Below are 20,604 nucleotides of genomic sequence, written 5' to 3' on the forward strand. Positions count from 1 at the left end.
ATTCACAAATGGCACATTCAACAGGGAGGTCTCTAGTGTCCGTGTCTTGAGGCGAGCTGTAGGCAAGTTGGAACAACTAGGCCAAAAGCATGGTTTTGTTTTTGTGTTTTTAAAAAAAAAAAATTTTTTTTTAACATTTATTTATTATTAAGAGACAGAGTGTGAACAGGGGAGGGGCAGAGAGAGAAGGAGACACAGGATCGGAAGCAGGCTCCAGGCTCTGAGCTGTCAGCACAGAGCCCGATGTGGGGTTCCAACTCACAAACCACAAGATCATGACCTGAGCTGAAGTTGGATGCTTAACCGACTGAGCCACCCAGGTGCCCCTGTTTTTGTTTTCTTAAATGTCTATTTATTTATTTAGAGAGGGAGGGAGGGAGGGAGGGGCAGAGAGAGAAGGAGAGAATCTCTCAGGACCTGAGCCTAAATCAAGAGTCAGATGCTTTCAGAAACTTGTACCCCAATGTTTATAGCAGCACTTTCAACAATAGCCAAATTATGGAAAGAGCCTAAATGTCCATCAACTGATGAATGGATAAAGAAGTTGTGGTTTATATATACAATGGAATACTACTTCGCAATGAGAAAAAATGAAATATGGCCCTTTGTAGCAACGTGGATGGAACTGGAGAGTGTTATGGTAAGTGAAATAAGTCATACAGAGAAAGACAGATGCCATATGTTTTCACTCTTATGTGGATCCTGAGAAACTTAACAGAAACCCATGGGGGAGGGGAAGGGGAATAAAAAGTTAAGAGAGGGAGGGAGCCAAACCATAAGAGACTCTTAAAAACTGAGAATAAACTGAGGGTTGATGGGGGGTGGGAGGGAGGAGAGGGTGGGTGATGGGCATTGAGGAGGGCACCTGTTAGGATGAGCACTGGGTGTTGTATGGAAACGAGTCTGACAATAAATTTCATAATAAAAAAATAAACTAAACTCTGAAACTAAAAAAAAAAAAAAAAAAAAGAAAGAAAAAAAAAGAAAGAGTCAGATGCTTAACTGACTGAGGCACTCAGGGGCCCCATAGGCCAAAAGCATGTTTTAATTCACAGAGCTACACTACAGACGAGGAGGGGTCCAAGGACCCCCCTTCAGCGAGGACAGCTCAGACACTCCTAAGCAAAGTCCAGAAACAAAGGAGCCAACCAGGAGTGTGGCGTCTGTGATTTAAAACAAAGCCAGGAGGGGTGCCTGGGTGGCTCAGTCGGTTAAACGTCTGACTTCAGCTCAGGTCATGATCTCGCGGTCCATGAGTTCAAGCCCCGCGTTGGGCTCTGTGCTGACAGCTCAGAGCCTGGAGCCTGTTTCAGATTCTCTGTCTCCCTCTCTGACCCTCCCCCGTTCATGCTCTGTCTCTTCCTGTCTCAAAAGTAAATAAATGTTAAAAAAAATTTTTTTTAAATAAAACAAAGCCGGGAACACTTTTAGGAGTACTAGTACAAGTAGCATGTACAAAGGAGTAATAAGTAAGCCTCGTTCCACAAGAGATTGGAATGGATGTATTCTGAATTGGCATACCATACCGAGCATATTTTATTCTGGAAACACATTTTCCCTTGACAGATAAGTGTGCGACTAGGGGAGCGTGCTCAGGATAGTGAGGGGTCTGTAAATATATGCACCGAAAGGAGGGCAACAAAGCTATTAGTTTAGTGGCTAGGCCAAGGGAAACGCACATCAAAGGATCCAAATATTGAACGCAGCTTTTGGCAACACACGCGCGCACTTTAAAGTCTGTGGCCCCTGGCTCTTTCTCAGACGTCCCCTGTCTCAGGCCTGCTCGGTCCGGTGAAAGTCTGGCAAATTGGCGTGAAGCGCTCAGCCCCGGCAGGCCGCGGACACAGGTCCGCTTTCCGCCTGGGACGCGACCCCTGCCCGACCAGGACAGGGGGCGGGGCGGGGGCGGGGCAGGGGCGGGGTCCCGGCGGCCTGCCGCTCCAATACCACCCCAGACCTCCGCGCACCCCGGGCGCTTTGTGCGGGGCCGGAGGTGGAGGCGCAGGCCGCCATGGCGCTGCGCGCGGCCGTGTTCGACCTGTACGGGGTCCTGGCGCTGCCCTCGCTGGCCGGGGCCTTCGGCCGCGCGGAGGAGGAGTTGGCGCTGCCCAGGTAAGGGAGCCGGCGCCGGGCCAGAAAAGGACTACGGGCGAAGGGTAGGGGGAGAGGGGGAGGCGGCGCGGCAGGGGGCGGGACCCTGCCGAGAAGCTGCCTCTGGGGACCTCAGGCCGTGCTTTCACATTGCTTAGGGAGAGAGCCCTGCTAAAGGTTAAAACAATTACCCGGCCCGAAAATACCCGAGCATGTCAGTAGACCCATTGTCTTTCTGAATACTGAGTAATTAAATCTCTCTAAAGACTCCACAATTGCCCTGTGTATTGAAGGCTTTTCCCAAAGGGAGGGGAACTGCTCGCCGCGCCATCTGCTGTCCCCTAAGTCTGTGTAATGGAATGGGTCTTAAAAGACGCGCTGAAGTTTGCAAGAGAAAAAAGTTCTGTGCGTTGCCGTTCACGTACTAGAAGAGCAAACTAGAGAAACAGCCCCAAAGCCGAATCGCTGGGAAATGATGGACTAGGAAGCGTCACCTGTGAAGAGAAATGTTCAGAATGAGATTTCAGTAACACCAGAAAAGAAAGACCTGTTGTGATAATTGGGGAAAAGAAACAAACAAAAACCACCCACCAGAATGTAAAACAATTAATACAACATGGTTTCAGTTATGGGGGAAGAAAAGCTATATGCCGAAAAACGTCTGGAAGAAGTATTCCAGAATATCCTTGGGATTGTTAATCCCAGGTGAGATTATGAATTATTTCCTTCATTTGTCTACTTTTTGCATTTTCTAAGTGCAAATATCTGCTTATGAACATGTGTTTCTCCTATAGTGAGAAGGAAGGAAAGTCTGTTTGTTTAAAACATTAAGAAAGAAAGGAAGAAAGAGAGATCACTCTGGCAACACCCACAAAAACGAAATTCTGAACTAGTGGCAAGAATAAGTAGAGGGTGGAAGCTTTGAGAATTGTGCCCTGTTTTGTTTCATGGCAAATTAATGCTCAGAGATTGAGTTTGTTTTTGTCTGCAGTTTATTTAACACTGGTTTGCTGTGGGTATTTCACAAGCCAATAGCATGCAGGATAATGTCCCTTCATAAACCAATAAACAACATACTTGCAAACAATGATTGATTAATCCCATTCTTGTTCCAGTTAAGGAGATCTGAACTGTATCCAAATGAGGTCCAAATGTAGTTGTTTGAGTTTGCACTTGTGGGAGATGGTGTAGCCAATTGAGAGCTGCCCTCCAGCTTGCTGGTGCAAAAGTCAGAGTCCCCTGTTGCCAGAGCATGTTGCTAGGGAACGATGGCACAAGCATTGGTGGGCAGGAGGACTTTCTTCCCCAGCTGGCGGCTATTCCTGAAAGAGTAGCCTTTATCAGGGCAAAAGCTAATTGCCCCAAGGGCTTGGGAGAGCTATTTAGACTAGCAGAGCCCCTCAGCACTGACCAAATACTCTGGAGAGTCCTCACAGACTCTCTGAAGGGCTTCTTCAGTTTTTTTTACTGATTGACATCCAGTGAGGCCGTCAGCAGTTGAGCTACTGAGTGCTTATCAAGGGCATAGGACCAGACCAGTTACTGACTTTCTGTTACAGCTTCCCTCCTTTCAAAACAGCTTCACATCTAACAACTTCATTTTGGGGGGCTGGCGGGGGGCTCTTTGTTGTGGACTTGAAATCATATCAAACCAGTACAAAACATGCCCCATTCTAGAATTCTTGTGATACTAAAGACCAGCAGGACTTTCTGTCCTGTTGTATCACTTATAAAAGACTGGTTAGTGCAAGCATGCCAAGCCAAAAGGGGTCTCAGAATCTAGAGCAGCCCTTACTCCTACAGTATGGAAACTGAAGCTTAGCAGAGGATTCACTTGATCTCTGTAGTAATTAGACACAGGCAGCCATGGAACCAGTTTTTCTGCCTCCCTGTTTAGGATTCTTTCCTCTCTGATTCATCATGACTTCCCACTCCCTTGGCTATTGTACAGGGAAAGATACCAGTCTGTAGGCGGTGAGTAAGTACACTGATAAGTATGTCAATAATAAATTGATATCAATATGTCACATCAATAATAAGTGTGTCAATAATTATTTGTTGTCAGTAAACACAAATAACACAATAAACTCTGTGCCTACAGAGTCCACAATCAGAATAATCACATCCCAGGTCATTAGGATTTGAGAGAAGGATTGAAAATGGAAGGCCACCTTTGATTCAGGCTTGTCCAATTCAGATCATTTACAGGAGCAAGAAGCTGAGGGAGGATTAGTGAGTTTTATTTTTTATTTTTATTTTTTTATTTTTTTTAAATATTCATTTATTTTTGAGGGAGAGCATGAGTGGGGGGCGGGGCAGAGAGAGGGAGACACAGAATCTGAAATAGGCTCCAGGCTCTGAGCTGTCAGCACAGAGCCCGACGCAGGACTCAAGCCCACAAACCACAAGATCATCACCTGAACCCAAGTTGGACACTTAACCAAATGAGCCACCCAGGTTCCCTAGTGAGTTTAGAAACCCTTTTAACCATAGTGTTGTTTTGCTTCCTTTTGACTCATAAATTTGATTTTATTTTTAAAAGGCCTGAAAAGAGAGTAAGCTGCGAGCTATATTTGTGCCTGTGATCTCATCAATGTGGGGGTGAACATGACTTGTGAGGATACAAGTATACAAGTTTACAAATGTGGGGTATTGAAAACAGCACTCATCTCTGAGTCAGGCCCAGATTAAAAATCTCAGTTCTAACACGTACTGCTGGGTAACCTTGTTTAATCTGTTTTAGTCTTAGTCAACTCCTCTATAACCCTAGTCTTCATGTTAAAATAAGAAAATGCCTTCTAGAAATTTTTGTGAGGGTTAAATTAGGTAACATGTAAGGTGGATGGACAGCTGTATTGTGACACATTTCTTTATAAAAGTCTCGTGCATGTGTAAAGTGCTCCATTAGGCATATTCTGTTTATAGTTGCAAAGACTCTTGCACTCCCTCTGTGACCATGGTTAAGATCATTCCCAGCAGTCATAAAACAGGTCATAGCAAAGCTAGCTGGTGCCAGGAGGTCAGAGTCCATAATCTTGACCTTCTTAGCCTTTGGAGTCTGGGAACTAACCGTGAAGGTATTCATTCAGCAGGTAAGCCTGGGGCACCTGGGTGGCTCGGTTGGTTAAGCATCCGACTCTTGAGTTCGGCTCAGGTCATGATCTTGCATGCAGTTCGTGAGTTCAAGCTCCATGTCGGGCTCTGCACCGACAGCCCGGAGACTACTTGGGATTCTTTCTCTCTGCTACTCCCTTGGGCTCTCTCACTCTCTTTTGCTCTTAAATAAATAAACATGGAAAGAAAAAAAAAAAAGGTGACCCTGAAGAGCCTGCCTTACACTGTACATTTTTCAACGTGCTTGGCATCCGGTATGCAAACTCAGGCATCCACAGATGGCCAGAGCTCAAGATGAAGGGAGTGCCATCAGAGGGACAAAGTTTTTGGGTGGTTCAAAAGAGGGACAGATTAGGCCTAAGCTGGAGAACCAGGAAAGCCTTAGTGGAGGCAGAGCCTGAGAAGACTGGTAAGAGGTTGATGGGGAGAGATGTGAAGGGAGAACCTTCCAGATGAAGGGAGCAGCACGAGCAAAGGCTTGGGGGATGGGGGGTGGAAAGCAGGGAATGTGCACTAGAAGATTGAGTGTGGCCAGAGATGAGGGACGTCGTGGGAGACAAGTAGGGGAGTTGCTTGTTCCTGTGCTGTAGTGAGACAGGAAAGTCAGGCTGAGCGTGTACCTACTTTGATAGCCGGTGACTGTCTCAGGGGTTTTGCGCTGGGGTGGAGGGGAGGTAAAATCACAGGTGCTCAAATGCAAGGTAGCCGGTTGTTGGGGTGATGGGTCAGGTACACCGGTCAGAGGAAAGAGGCTGATGCTCACTTGAGACCCGGGAGTTCGGGCGCTTGCTGGTAGAGCAGGCGGGGTGACGGTGAAGCCCGGCAGCGGTTGGAGCCGAAGTGAGCGAGTCCTTCTCTGAGCGAGGTCACAGGCATGGAAGGTGAGGAAGCTGTGCTGAAGGGCCCAGTGGGGATCCAGGGAGGCCTGAGAGCCTTGTGCCGAAGCCGTGAGGGGAGAGGGCGGGAGGGTCCTGGACATCCGTACATCCCTGCCAGAGGACAAGGTGATGGCGGCCTGGGAGGCCATCCTGAACACCAGCAGTGGAGACGCCTGAATACCTGGCCTGGAACAGGAGGGTGCAGCTTCTTCCAGTGGGCATCGGTGGCATCACACAGCAGGAGGAGGGACGGGGAGACTCCACTCTTGGCGGTGACCCGCTTGGACCAGTGTCCTGTGAGGGTCGGGGTGCTAGAGATGGGGGTCACCTTGACAGCTGAGGCTGACATGATCTAGAGGAGCCAGGATGGCGCCCTGAGATCCGGATCCGCTGTGTAGACAGTCGTGTTTTGCGTAATACCTTCGCACACAGCTTTGTTGTGGAAGGTCCGCCCGCTGCACTTGGCCTGAACACCAGGAATGGGGAGAGTATCAGGTCCTTTCAAAACTGTATGTTCAAGGGGACGCTGGAGAGCTCAGTCGGTTGTGTCCGGCTCTTCACTTTGGCTCAGGTCATGATCTCACAGTTCACGAGTTTGAGCCCCACATCCGGCTCTGTGCTAGCTGAACGGAGCCTGCTTGGGATTCTGTCTCCCTCGCTCTCTGCCCCTCCCCTGCTTGTGCTCCCCCCACCCCCTCTAGATAAATAAATAAAAATAAACACACAAAGAAAAATGTATGTGCTAGAACCCGAGGTGCTTGTTGTATGCAGTGCTCAGTAAATGTTTTTTTTAGCAAGAGAAACAAGGGGTCAGCAAATACAGAAAGGGTATTTGAGAATCAGGTCTTATCTGTATCCTGCGTGCTCTATCAGGAAGTATTTGTTGAATGCCTCCAGGAGCTCCGGGGGCAGCTCCCAGATTTGTAGTGCTTTATGCCTGTTACTTACTACCTCTGGGATTTTAAATTATCTCTGAAGCATCTTTCTCTTTATTTTCTTTTACACATAGGTTTTAACTTCACAACTAATACACAGATGCATCCTTGTTATGAAAATTTTCAAACTAACAGAATAGCACAGAACAGTAATGCAAGTCCTGGGGCGCCTGGATGGCTCAGTCGGTTAAATGTCTGACTCTGGATTTTTGGCTTGAGTCATGATCTCATGGTTTGTGGGTTCGAGCCCTGCATCGGGCTCTGCTCTGGCCGTGTGGAGCCTACTCAGGATTCTCTCTCTCTCTCTCTCTCTCTCTCTCTCTCCCTCCCTCTCCTTCTGCCCTCCCCTGCCCTTGCTCGCTCGCTTTCTCTTTCTCTCAAAAGAAATAAACTTAAAAAAAAAAAAAAAAAGGAATGCAGGTCCCTCTTCTTCCTCTTCCTCTCCCCATCCCTGTAATCGTGGTTGATACCTAGTTCATTTAATCCAAAACCAAGGGGGTTTTTAGAGGGTCCCCCCCGTAATTCTTTTTTTTGTGTGTTTATTTTTGAGAGAAAGTACAAGCGGGGGAGGAATAGAGAGAGGGGGAGACGCAGGATCCAAAACACACTGTGCTGTGCTGACAGCAGAGAGCCTGACGCGGGACTCAAACCCACCAACCATGAGAGCATTACCTGAGCTGAAGCTGGACACTTAACTGACTGAGCACCCAGGCGCCACCCCCCCACCCCCATAATTCTTTATAGCAAAACCTGGGCCTGACTTCATTTGACCACAAAATCTGACCTCGTTTTGGTAGTAAATCCGAACTGAACAAGTATGGGGCTATTTTTCATTTTTATCCTGTTGCTGTGAGTAGTCACACGTTTCACCACAGAAATACTAATGGTTTTGATTAAGAGGGCTGCCCCAGACCCTCCTGGAGGGGTTACTTACCATGGTATATCCCCCAGTTCTTTACCGTTACAGTCTGAACAGTTCTGACTTTTGAAACTCCTCTGGTTCTGAGGTTTCAGATAAGGCCTTGTCTGTCTGTCACTTGCTTATCTGAATTTGCAGGCACATCGATGCACGGTTTGGTAGGTAGGTAGTTTGGTAGATAGCTAGGTTTATTTATTTATTTTTTTTATTAATATGAAATTTATCGTCAAATTGGTTTCCATACAACACCCAGTGCTCATCCCAACAGGTGCCCTCCTCAGTGCCCATCACCCACTTTCCCTTCTCCCCTACCCCCCATCAACCCTCAGTTTGTTCTCTGTATTTAAGAGTCTCTTATGGTTTGCCTCACTCCCTCTCTGTAACTTTTTTTTCCCCCTTCTCCTCCCCCATGGTCTTAAGTTTCTCAAGATCCACATATGAGTGAAAACATAGGGTATCTTTCTTTGACTGATTTATTTCACTTAGCATAATACCCTCCAGTTCTATCCACGTTACTGCAAATGGCCAGATTTCATTCTTTCTCATTGCCACGTAGTACTCCATTGTGTATATAAACCACAATTTCTTCTTCCATTCCTCAGTTGATGGACATTTAGGCTCTTTCCATAATTTGGCTATTGTTGAGAGTGCTGCTATAAACATTGGGGTACAAGTGCCCCTATGCATCAGCACTCCTGTATCCCTTGGGTAAATTCCCAGCAGTGCTACTGCTGGGTCCTAGGGTAGATCTATTTTTAATTTTTTGAGGAACCTTCACACTGTTTTCCAGAGCGGCTGCACCGTTTGCATTCCCACCAACAGTGCAAGAGGGTTCCCGTTTCTCCACATCCTCGCTAGCATCTGTAGTCTCCTGATTTGTTCATTTTAGCCACTCTGATTGGCCTGAGGTGGTACCTGAGTGTGGTTTTGATTTGTATTTCCCTGATGAGGAGTGACGTTGAGCATCTTTTCATGTGCCTGTTGGCCGTCTGGATGTCTTTTTTAGAAAAGTGTCTATTCATGTCTTCTGTCCATTTCTTCACTGGATTATTTGTTTTTCGGGTGTGGAGTTTGGTAGATAGCTTGGTAGATAGCTAAGATTAAAAAAAAAATAGGATTGTGCCACACGTACTGTTCTAGGCCTTAATTTTTTTTTTTTTTACTTAATTTGCTTAGTTTCAATTACTTCAGTTAACAATTGGACATCTTCCTGTGTCTATTTATATATATATCTACTTTTCCTTTTTTTAACCACTCCATAGTATTCCACAACGTGGAAGTGCCATCGTTTATTTAAACATTTTCCCTCTTGATGGACATTTTGTTATTTCTTAATCATCAATGTTACAAACAGTGTCCCTGCAATAGCTCCCTAGGGTAGTTTGCTAAAAGTGGAAAACATCAGGTGAAAGTACATTTACATGTAAGTTACTGCTGGATTCTGCCAAAGCCTTCTGTAAAAACACTGCACCTTTCCTGACAGCGTATCAGAAACCCAGCCCCAGAGCCTCCCCGCAGCGGGGATGACCCTTTTAAATTTTTGCCATGCGGATGGGTGAAAAATAGCACCCTGCTGTGCAAGTTTTCATTTTCCTCTTCACTATTCATTTTAATTGGCCATTTGTAGCTCTTCCTTTGGTATTTACCTGTTACGCTGTTTTCCCATTTTTGTCCTGGATTGTTTGTCACTTTGATTGATTCCTACCATGATGTTTTATGTTTTCTACTTAACCACCGCTTCTGCTATTTCTTCCTTTATTCCTCTTTTTCCTGTCTGTAGTTGTGTTGACCAAGTTTTCTTTTTCTCCAGTTTAACGGCGGGGGGGGGGGGGGAACATTTTATTTCTAGTCTTCTTATGGGTACATTTTGTTTCTTATCTCTTTAAGTAAGCTGTAATTATTTTATTTTTATTTATTCTTTAAGTTTATTTATTTTGAGAGAGAAAGAAAGCATGAGGTGGGGAGGAGCAGAGAGAGAGAGAGAGAGAGAGAGAGAATCCCAGGCAGGCTCCATGTTGTCAGTGCAGAGCCCAATGTGGGACTTGAACTCATGAATTATGAGATCATGACCTGAGTGTCAGTTGGAGGTTTAACTGACTGAGCCACCCAGGCGCCCCCACCTATGATTTTTTAATGTGCATATATAGTAATTTATTCCATTAACAGAACCTTTTCTATCAGAATGCATGTTTATTGGTGTCTTTATTTTTTGTATAATGAAGAATGTGTCTGGTGTTTGTCCTGGGTTCCTAGCACGGAGCTTCTAAAGCCCTCCGAATTTCCTGAGGGAGAGGAGTGCCATTGCTAGGCAATGAGGTGACTCATGGGGGTAGCTTACAAACCTTCATGGTTGGGACTGGTCACCAGGAAGGCCAATGGAGTGACTGGGGTGGAGACCGAAACTCCATTTTTGGGGTGGAGACTGAAACTCCATTTAGGTAAGAAGGAAGTCTTACTGATGTGGGACCTTAAGGAAAGTAACTGTGTTTGGAGCCTGTGGTTTTCTTTTTAACACCAACTGACTTGGGGAGACCGCTCAGAGAGGCCCTGAGACTGCTTGAAAAGAGACATACCTGGTCAGCCCCCAGCTGCTTCAGCCCTTCCCTTCCCCCATCCAGTTCTAGCTGTCTGCGGACACAGGAGCGATCCCCAGCCAGAACCTCCCAGCTGAGCCCTTCCCTAATTCCTGACCTGCAGAAACCTTGAGAGATAATAAAATGACCGATTGTTTTAAGCCACAGGTTTGGGGCTGATGTTTTAGGTAGCAGTAATGGCTAGAACACTGTCTGCCTCCTTTACAACTTAATTTTTCTCAGTATCACTAATACTCTGTGTAATTTACCAGTTTATTCTCTTTCTCCCCCCACTAGAATGTGAGCTCCTGAAGAGAGAGATTTTTGTTCACTCCTTCCATGTTGCCTCTAACAGTGCCTGGCACATAGAAGGTGCTCAGTGAGTGTTTGTTAGTGAATAAATGAAATGGTAGCAGGGAGGGGAGGCACCAGCTCAGCTCTCAGAAGTCCCCGAGTCCACTTTATACTCATGGAGTTTATTGACAGTGACTTTGAACCTGCCCTGGGACTTCATGGGGAAAGAACAACAGTAGACTTCTTTTCACATGTTCAGGCTCTTGTTTTCCTCCTTTCTCCCTTTTTTTTTAGTCCATATGTTCCAAGCTACATCCGTCTTCCAGATTTTCTCATACTTTTTAGTCCGATAATTTACGCTTTCTTGTTTTTCTTAACGATGGAAGTTATTTTTCTTTTTAAATCTCTTAAGGGTATCTTTTGTATACTCTTAGTGGGATTTTAGGCAGAAAGAGAAATAGATACATGCTCAGTGTGCTGTCCTGATACCATCCCCACTCTCTTAGTTTTGCATTTTTCGATGCCATTTTAATCGTTGCATAAAGGTGTGTGTGCCTTATAACTTTATTGCATAGAGGTATGTGCCCTGTGTTGATATCAAAGTGCTTAGTAGGAACTGCCATTTTCTTTCTTTCTTTTTTTTTTTAGTGTTTATTTATTTTTGAGAGAGAGAGAGAGAATGAGCAGGGGAGGAGCAGAGAGAGAGGAAGACACAGAATCCAAAGCAGGCTCCAGGCTCTGAGGTGTCAGCACAAAGCCCTATGCGGGGCTTGAACTCACGGGCTGCGAGATCATGACCTGAGCCAAAATCGGATGCTTAAGCAACGAGCCACCCAGGCGCCCCAGTAACTGCTATTTTCTAAACTGCTATCAAATTATACTCCTACCAACAGTGGAAGAGAGTTTCACTTTCTCCACAAGGTCATTAGTCCTTGACATTGTCAGGGTGTTTAAATTTAGTGGTTCTGGTGGGTATATAGTGTCATCTCATTGTGGTTTAAAAAAATTTTTTTTTAATGTTTATTTATTTTTGAGACAGAGAGAGAGAAAGCATGAATGGCGGAGAGTCAGAGAGAGTGAGACACAGAATCTGAAACAGGTTCCAGGCTCTGAGCTGTCAGCACAGAGCCCAATGTGGGGCTCCAACTCAAAGGCCATGAGATCATGACCTGAGCCAAAGTCAGAAGCTCAACTGACTGAGCCACCCAGGCGCCCTGAAACAGGTTCCAGGCTCTGAGCTGTCAGCACAGAGCCCAATGTGGGGCTCCAACTCAAAGGCCATGAGATCATGACCTGAGCCAAAGTCAGAAGCTCAACTGACTGAGCCACCCAGGCGCCCTTCATTGTGGTTTTAATTTGTATTTCCCTGATGAATAATGATGTTGAGCTTCTTTTTATATGCTTATTGGCCGTTTGGTAATTCTCTTGAGTGAAATTCTTGTTTAAGTTGCCCATTTTTCAATAGGGTCATCTTTCCCTTATTGAGAAAAGATTTAGGATTCTTTTTATATTCTTGATAGAAGTCTTTTGTCATATGTATATATTGCAAACATCTCCATGTGTATGGTTTACTCATCACTTTCTTAATGATGTCTTTGATGAACAGAAAGTCTTGATTTTAATGACATCTGATTTATCATTGTTTTGTTTTATGTTAGTGCTTCTTGTGTCCTTTTAAGAAATTTTTGCTTACTTAAAGGTCATGAAGATGTTGCTCTTTCTTCTTTTTTTTTAAGTTTACTTATTTATTTTGAGAGAGCGTGTGCATGCGTGGGGAAGGCATAGAGAGAACGTGAACCTGTTGTGGGGCTGGAACTCATGAACCCTGAGGCCATGACCTGAGCCGAAATCAAGAGTCAGACACTTAACTGACTGAGCCACCCAGACAGCCCATATTGCTTCTTCTTCTAGAAGCTGGATTGTTTTAATTTTCACATTTAGGTCTATGTTCCACTTCAAAACAAATTTTATAAATGGTGTGAAGTCCCCCCCGCCCCCCACTCATGGATATTCAGTTGCTGTAATGCCATTTAATGAAAAAAATCTTTCCTACATTAAATGTTAGTGGTGTCTTTGTTGAAAAATCAAATGACCATGTATGTGGAGGCCTATTTCTAGCCTCCCTATTATATTAATTTGATATATATGTCTATGTTTGCAATAATACCACATTGTCATAATTATTATAGCTTTATAACAAATCTTAAAATCTTATAATATAAATCCTTCATATCTATTCTTGAAGATTTATTTGGTTGTTCTGTGTCCTTTGTGTTTCCAGATAAATTTTATAATGAGTGTGTCAATTTTCACACTTACACACAAAATCTGCTGGCATTTTGATTGGAGTGAATTGAATCTTTATATCAGTTTGGTGACAATTTTCCCTGAACCATATTAAGTCTCCTGATTCATGAACTTGATACAGATCTCTCCATCTGTTGAGGTCTTTAATTTCTCTTAGTTTTGTAGTTTTCAGTGTAGAGGTCTCAAACTTCTTTCATCAGATTTAGTTCTGTTTTCTTCTAATGCTATGACAAATGATATTTTTAAAAACTTAAATTTCCAATTTCTTATAAACCGCATTTGTCCTGTTCTCAACTTTTTACTTTGATCTATGTTAAGTTGACTGGAAATCTCTCTTGAATTTTTTCTTTCTTTCTTTTTTTTTTCCTGGCAAGGCATGTGATGGTAAACATTACTTTTACATGGCTGAGATTTTCTGTTGCCTTCACAAATGTATAATAAATTGTCTGGAGCTAGAAGCCCCTAGGTAGCTCAGTCAGATGAGCGTCCGACTCTTGATTTGGGTCCTGATCTCACGGTCGTGAGATTGAGCCCTGTGTTGGGCTCTGTGTTGACAGTGTAGAGCCTGCTTAGGATTCTCTCTCTCTTTCTCTGTCTCTCTCTCTCAAAGTAAATAAACTTAAAAAAAAAAAAAAGTTGTCTGGGGCTAGAATTTTTGGGCTGTTTCTTTTTATCTCAATGTCTAGTGAGTGGTTCCTCCACAATCTTCTGACACTTAAAGTTGCAGATAGACAACTAATGTTAGCTTGAATTGTTTTTCTTTTGTGTAAATCTGTTTTTCTGTAAAAAGGTTGTTACCCTTTTTTATCCTAGGAATTGACATAGCTCTCCAACATATGCCTGTTGTGGGGTGTTTTTGTGTTTTTATTTTTCATTAATTTTGCCTTGGTAATTGGTATACTTTTGACCTGAGGACTCAAATCTTTCTTCAGTACTGAGAAATGCTCTCCTGTTATTGCTGTATTGCTTCTCAGATCTATCGTTCTGGAATTCTTTTAAATTAAAAAAAAATTTTTTTTAATGTTTATTTTTGAGACAGAGATAGAGACAGAGAGACAGAGCGCAGGCAGGGGAGGGGCAGAGAGAGAGGGAGACACAAAATCCAAAACAGGCTCCAGGCTCTGAGCTGTCAGCACAGAGCCTCACGTGGGGCTTGAACCCACAGACCCTGAGATCATCATGACTGAGCTGAAGTCTGACACTCAACTGACTGAGCCACCCAGGCGTCCCTATCCTTCTAGAATTCTTGTTTGTTTATGGAAGGCATTTGGCCTCTCAGGTCTCATCTTTTTGCTCATTAACTTTAATTCATCATTTTACTATTTGTCCTTGAAAAATGTATCGTGCCTTTTGATTCACTAATTTCATTTTCTGTAATGGCCATTTCACCATTCATGGCTCTTATTAGCCATCCTTAGAATTTGGAAATCATGGTTTCAAATCCAACAATGTTCTTATCTCAAATTGCTATTATTATTATTATTATTATTATTATTATTATTATTGCCTGATGTGGTTTTAGATACATTGGTACCTCCTTCGTCTACAATTATATTCTTCACTCAGCTCCTTTTCTTTTATCAGCCCACATTCTCCGGGCACAAAAGTAATTTTCCCTTTGCTTTCCATCCTACTCATCCAGCGTGTTAGTTATTTGTATATAGGTTGCCTCCCTTGTTCCCCCATAAGCTCCTTAAGAATACAATCCTGTTTTTCCATTTTTATATCACAGCACCCAGCATGATGTCTTACACACCTTAGGTGCTCAATAAAAGGTTGTTGAGTTGAATTGTCTCTTGATTCTTAAAACTGGAAGGCAGGGGTGCCTGGATGGCTGAGTTGCTTAAACAAACTCTTGGTTGAACTCTTGGTTTCTGTTCAGGTCATGATCTTGGTTTGTGGGTTCAAGCCCCGCATCAGGCTTTGTGCTGACTGTGGAGCCTGCTTGGGATCTCTCTCTCTCCCCCCAACTCAAAATAAATAAACTTAAAACAAACTAGAGGGATCTTTTGGGGTGATGGAAATGTTCTAAAACTGGAATGTGCTGATGTTTGCACAACTTTGTAAATTTACTACCAATCATTGAATCATACACTTAAAATGTGAATTTGATGGTATTGTAATTGCCATTTAATAACAGCGTTTTAAAAAAAAAAAAAAAAGACAACTGGGGTAGGTGGTGCCTGGCTGGCTCAGTCAGTACAGCAGGCCACTCTTGATCTCAGGGTTGTAAGTTGGGGCCTCACGTTGGGTGCAGAGATTACTTAAAAACACAATCTTAAAAAAAAGAAAAATAAATTACAAAAAGACAACTGACAGCAAAGGTGTGGCAACACCATTGTTATTACTGGAAAGTTGAACAAGGCTGCAAGTACTAGAAATCTATCTGGGTACATTTTGTGCAAAGTTGATCCTTGTTACCTGCAAGAGGGTTAGTTGCATAAAAGGTAGGTTGACTGTTATCAGAAATGAAACTCCCAGATTCGAGATGTTTGTCGTCTTACTTGCGCATGGCAAATAATTTTATCTGGCTTGCCAATTCCAGCCCGTTGTAAATATTTTGCCTGGGGCACTGTATTAAGAAGGATTGCACATTGGTATTTGGACTCAGTGGAGTAGGATGTGGTGATAGACTATCCACATCAGCCAGGGGGGCGGGGGAGCAGAGATGTGTGTACGTGCCACGTATGTCCCATCCTTCATCTGTCTGATGTCGCCCAGCCAGCCCTGTGAGGGTAGCTCATCCACCACTGGGGGCAGGAAATTATCAGGAAATCGGAATGGAAACTTATATTTTGTAGTATAGGGAAGTGAAAAGGTAATTAGCTGACCTCTCTCCCTCTGTGTCTACTATTCCTTGGGTCTGTGTAGAAGGGATGAATGTGAACTGAGGTGTGGTAGATAACTAGGGCTGCCATTATTAAGTACTGCAGACTGGGTGGCTTCCACAACAGTTCCAGAGACTAGAAGTCCGAGATCAAGGTGGTGGTAGGGCTGGTTGCTCCCGAGGCCTCTCTCCTTGGCTTGTAGATGGCTGTCTTCTCCCTGTGTCTTCACATGGTCTTCTCTCTGTCCATGTCTGTGCCCAGATTGCTCCTCGGGACACCAGTTAGTTTTTGGCGTAGGGCCCACCTTAATGACCTCATTTTAACTTAATCCCCTTTTTAAAGGCCTGTCTCCAAATACAGTCACATTCTGAAGTACTGGAGATTAGGACTTCCAACATATGAATTGGGGGAGGGCACAATTTAGCTCATGACATGAGAAAACTTTTTAAAACTTAAATAAGGTTAAAATGAAATAGGAACTATATGGTTGGGGGCATCTGGCTGGCTCAGTCGGTAGAGTGTGTGACTCTTGGTCTCAGGGTTGTGAGTTCAAGCCCTACATTGGGAGTGGAGTCTATTTAGGAAGAAAGAAAGAAAGAAAGAAAGAGAGAGAGAAAGAAAGAAAGAAAGAAAGAAAGAAAGAAAGAAACTCTATGTTCAGAATCAAAACCAGAAAAAATATTTCATTCCCTTTGAAGAATATGTACTAATAAAGCAGTCATTGGGAGCGATGCTGTGTGCAAATGAGCTGAAAACAGGAATGACTGCATATCTGGTCTGATTTTGTCCCTTAAGTAAGACCAGTTGAAGAATCTCTGCTATGTGGTCGCCCATGAGCTGCTTCACCTGTGGGCATATTCTTTATTTAGTTTATGGTCTCATGTCACAGTTGGATTGCACTTTCAGACTAAGATTCCAACTTGAACTTTGCATTTCCCCCTTCATGGCATAATGCCTTTCTAACAGCAGTTTGTGGATGTAAATAGCGTCCGTCCCCTATGTGGTGCTGTGATGAAGTCATCAGAACATTCGTGATGTTGTTCCTTTGCGTCTTCCAGAGGCTTTCTGAATGAAGCTTTCCAGAAAGGAGGCCCAGATGGTCCCAGTGCCCGCCTCATGAGGGGAGAGATCACATATTCCCAGGTAAGGGGAAACTTCATAGACCGCCCCCCACCTCCCTGAGAAGGCATTCTGTGCCCACACACCCATTCTCCTGCACTGACTAAAAGCTCCCTGAGGGCAAACTCACGTTTGCTTTACCCATTTACCCCTTCTAGTACTTCCCTCCTGAGGCTGGTATGGAGGCCCAGAGACACACAAAGAGATATTTAAGACTGGTGTATTGTCTCTTTCGGCCAGCCAGCAGGATGCACCCCATGACTGGAAAATTTCCAACCCTTTGAAGATCTATGCTAGGGAATTACAACAGCCAGAGTAGCTTTTGTTTTGTTTTGTTTTGTTTTTACCTTAAATTGTGGCAAAATACACATAGTAGAAAAGTTACCGTCTTGATCACTTTAAGCATATAATTTTGTAATGTAAAGTATATTCATATTGTGAATGCATCACCACCATGCATCTCCAGAACTCTTCATCTTGCAAAAGTGAGATTCTATACTCCTTAAACAAGAACTCCCCATCCTTCTTTTTCCTCAGCCACCAGCAACCATCGCTGAACTTTCTGTCTCTATGTATGTAGCTGCTCTCGCTACATCATCTAAGTGGAATCATGCCGTATTTGTCCTTTTGTGACTGGTTTATTTCCCTTAGCACGGTGTCTTCAAAGTGCATCCGTGCTGTGGCATGTGAAAGGATTTCTTTCCTTTTTAAGGATGGTTCGTTTTCCATTGTGTGGGTAGACCACATTTTGTTTATCCATTCATCTGTCGAAGGGCATTGGGTTGTTTCTACCTTTTGGTTATTGTGAATAATAGTGCTGTGAACATGGGTGTATTATTATCTGTTTGACATCTTGCTTTCAATTCTTCTGGGTATATATACCTTAGAAGGGATTGCTAGATCAGCGCAGGATTTGAATCACAGCTCCCACTTACAGACTTTGTGACCCCAACAAGTTGCTTAACCTGTCAAAGTTTCAGTCAAAATGAGAGTGGTATACTCTCTATTTCATAGGCTGTTAGGAAGCTTGGAGAGTGTCTAGCACAGTGCCTGGCACATAGTAGGTGCTCAATAAATAGTAGTTATTGTTACTACAACCTTGTTTTTTATTTTTTTAATTTTTATTATTATTTTTTTTAATGTTTACTCACTTTTGAGAGAGACAGTGTGAGTGGAGGAGGAGCTGTCAGCACAGAGCCCTATGTGGGGCTCGAACTCACGGACTGCAAGATCATAACCAACTGAGCCACTCAGGGCCCCCCCCCCAATTGTTTTTTAACAAAATAATCAGGATTTGAAACCACTTGAATTCTGTTTGTGTCTGGAAGAAGAAAGGCTATTGAGAATCTATTTCATAAGCCCACAGAGAACACAGTCTATATTTTAAAACTTTTTAGGGGTGCCTGGGTGGCTCAGTCAATTGAGCGTCCGACTTCGGCTTAGGTCATGATCTCACAGTCTGTGAGTTTGAGCCCCGCGTTGGGCTCTGGGCTGACAGCTTGGAGCCTGGAGCCTCCCTCTCTCTCTGCCCCTCCCCTGCTCATGCTCTGTCTCTCACTCTCAAAAATGAATAAATGTTAAAAAAAATAAATAAATTAAAAAAAAAAACTTTTTACAGATTACAGCTACCTATTAGTCTGTCAGAGAACTTAGAGCGCACTGTAGTAGAAAGCAAAAGCATACCTGTTCTGTGAAGGCACATCTCACACACACACACACACACACACACACATACACACACACACACACTCACACTGTGGCCACTGGGGAGTGAAAAGTAATGATACTGTTGAGAATAAATGCTAAGTCAATAAAAAATCTGCAGTAATATTGTTGAAAGATAAGGAAAGAGGGAAGTGCAACATGTTTTCAGTGAACATACTAGAGTGAATATCTTGTAATTGCCGTAAAAACCCTGCACCCATTCAGACTTCTTTAGTCTGTGTGTAGCAGGCCTGAAAAACCAAATAGCAGTTGGCCCTTGAACAACGTGCGTTTGAACAGCATGGGCCCACCCCTATGTGGATTTTTTTCAATAAATACACATACAGTGCTGTAAATGCATTTTCTCTTCCTTAGGATTTTCTTAATAATGTGTTCTTTTCTCTAGCCTACTTCATCGTGTGAATACAGTATATAATACATATAACATGTATGTGGTAATCAACTGTTATCAGTAAGTCTTCTGGTCAACAGTAGGTTATTAGTAGTTAAGCTTTTGGGGAGTCAAATGTTATATGTGGATTTTCGTCTGCACGGGGGGTCAGTGCCTCCAACCCCACATTGTTCAAGGATCAATGCTACTTAGATTCAATTTGTCTTCTAAAAAGTCATATCATGGGAAGGAATGTCATCTTTTAATTAATCATTTGTGTGTGCAACACAGACAGAAAAGTACACCAAGTGTACAGCTTAATGAATTTTCACTGACAGCACGTTTTATTTATCCAGAAATAAAACATGATCAACACTGTAGATACCCCACTTATGCCCCTTCTAGACACGCCCCTCTCCAAGAGTAACTACACTTCCGGACTTCTAACCTTAGAGATCACTGTTTGTACTTTATGTAAATGGAACCACTACGCAGCTGAACTCTTTTGTATCTGTTGTCTTTTCCTCCACCTTATATTTGGAGAATCATAGATGTTATTGTGCGTAGTTATAAATAGTTTTATTCTCATTGCCGTATGATATCCCATTGTGTGAATATACTCCAATCTGTTTATCCATTCTGCTTTTTTTTTCACCCTGAGATGGAAAGGCACTGGGAGATTTTGAGTGGTGAAGTGACAGTATATATATGTATTTACAGCAAGGAAAAGGTTTATTCGAGAGGCAGCCAAATGAGAAGATGGGAGGACAAACCTCAGATCCACCTCCTGAATGATACTTTTAAAACCTGACTCAGTGAGAGATGGCGGTAGCTTGGACTAAAGGAATGTTGGTGGAAGCGGTAAAAAGTGGTCCGAGTCTGGAATAGTTTGCCCGTAGATTCAACAGGTTTTCCTGATGGATCGAGTGTGAATATGAGAGAGGAATGAAGGATAAAAGGTTTCTGGCCAGAACAAACCAGAAGTATCAGTTGCTGTTCATCACTGTGGGGCTGGGAAATCAGGTGCCCAGTTTGGGATATTTTAATTTGAAATGCTTAATGATCTCCAAATGGAATGTAGAATAGGCAGCTGGATATGCAAACCCAGAGTTGAATAAAGATGTCCAAGCTGAATATGAATACACACACACACACAGCATGTAGATGGCACTTTTAATGCCATTGGACTCAGTATGATTGTGGAGAAAGGAAGTATAAATGGAGCATCGAGACCCCCAGGTACTCTGATGTTAAAGGTCAGGTTGATGTGGAAGACCCAGCAATGAGTGATGGAGAATGAATCTTCATCAATAAGAGAAAAATCAGGAGAGTGAGGAGACCTCAAAGCCAAGAAGTTATCAAGTTTCAGATGAAGAGAGTGGTCATCTGTATCAATGCAACTGCTAGGTCAGGTAGAAGCCTGGTGAGTGCCCATTAGATACAGCAACACA

The 20,604-nt window shown here is 43.4% G+C and overlaps 1 protein-coding gene across 2 annotated transcripts in view; it reads left to right on the forward strand.

Annotated features, from left to right (window-relative positions):
* Positions 1–1,963: 1,963 nt before the first annotated feature.
* The window catches only part of EPHX2 (epoxide hydrolase 2), a 77,609-nt gene continuing 58,968 nt past the window's right edge, over positions 1,964–20,604 (forward strand). For both annotated transcript variants that reach the window (XM_042934925.1, XM_042934926.1), the window contains exons 1-2: positions 1,964–2,112; positions 16,998–17,082. In XM_042934925.1, coding sequence (XP_042790859.1) covers positions 2,012–2,112; positions 16,998–17,082 — 186 coding nt within the window. In that variant the 5' untranslated portion in view covers positions 1,964–2,011. The remainder of the gene's footprint in view (positions 2,113–16,997; positions 17,083–20,604) is intronic.

Source organism: Panthera leo, chromosome B1 (assembly GCF_018350215.1).
Source record: "Panthera leo isolate Ple1 chromosome B1, P.leo_Ple1_pat1.1, whole genome shotgun sequence".
Taxonomy (NCBI): domain Eukaryota; kingdom Metazoa; phylum Chordata; class Mammalia; order Carnivora; family Felidae; genus Panthera; species Panthera leo.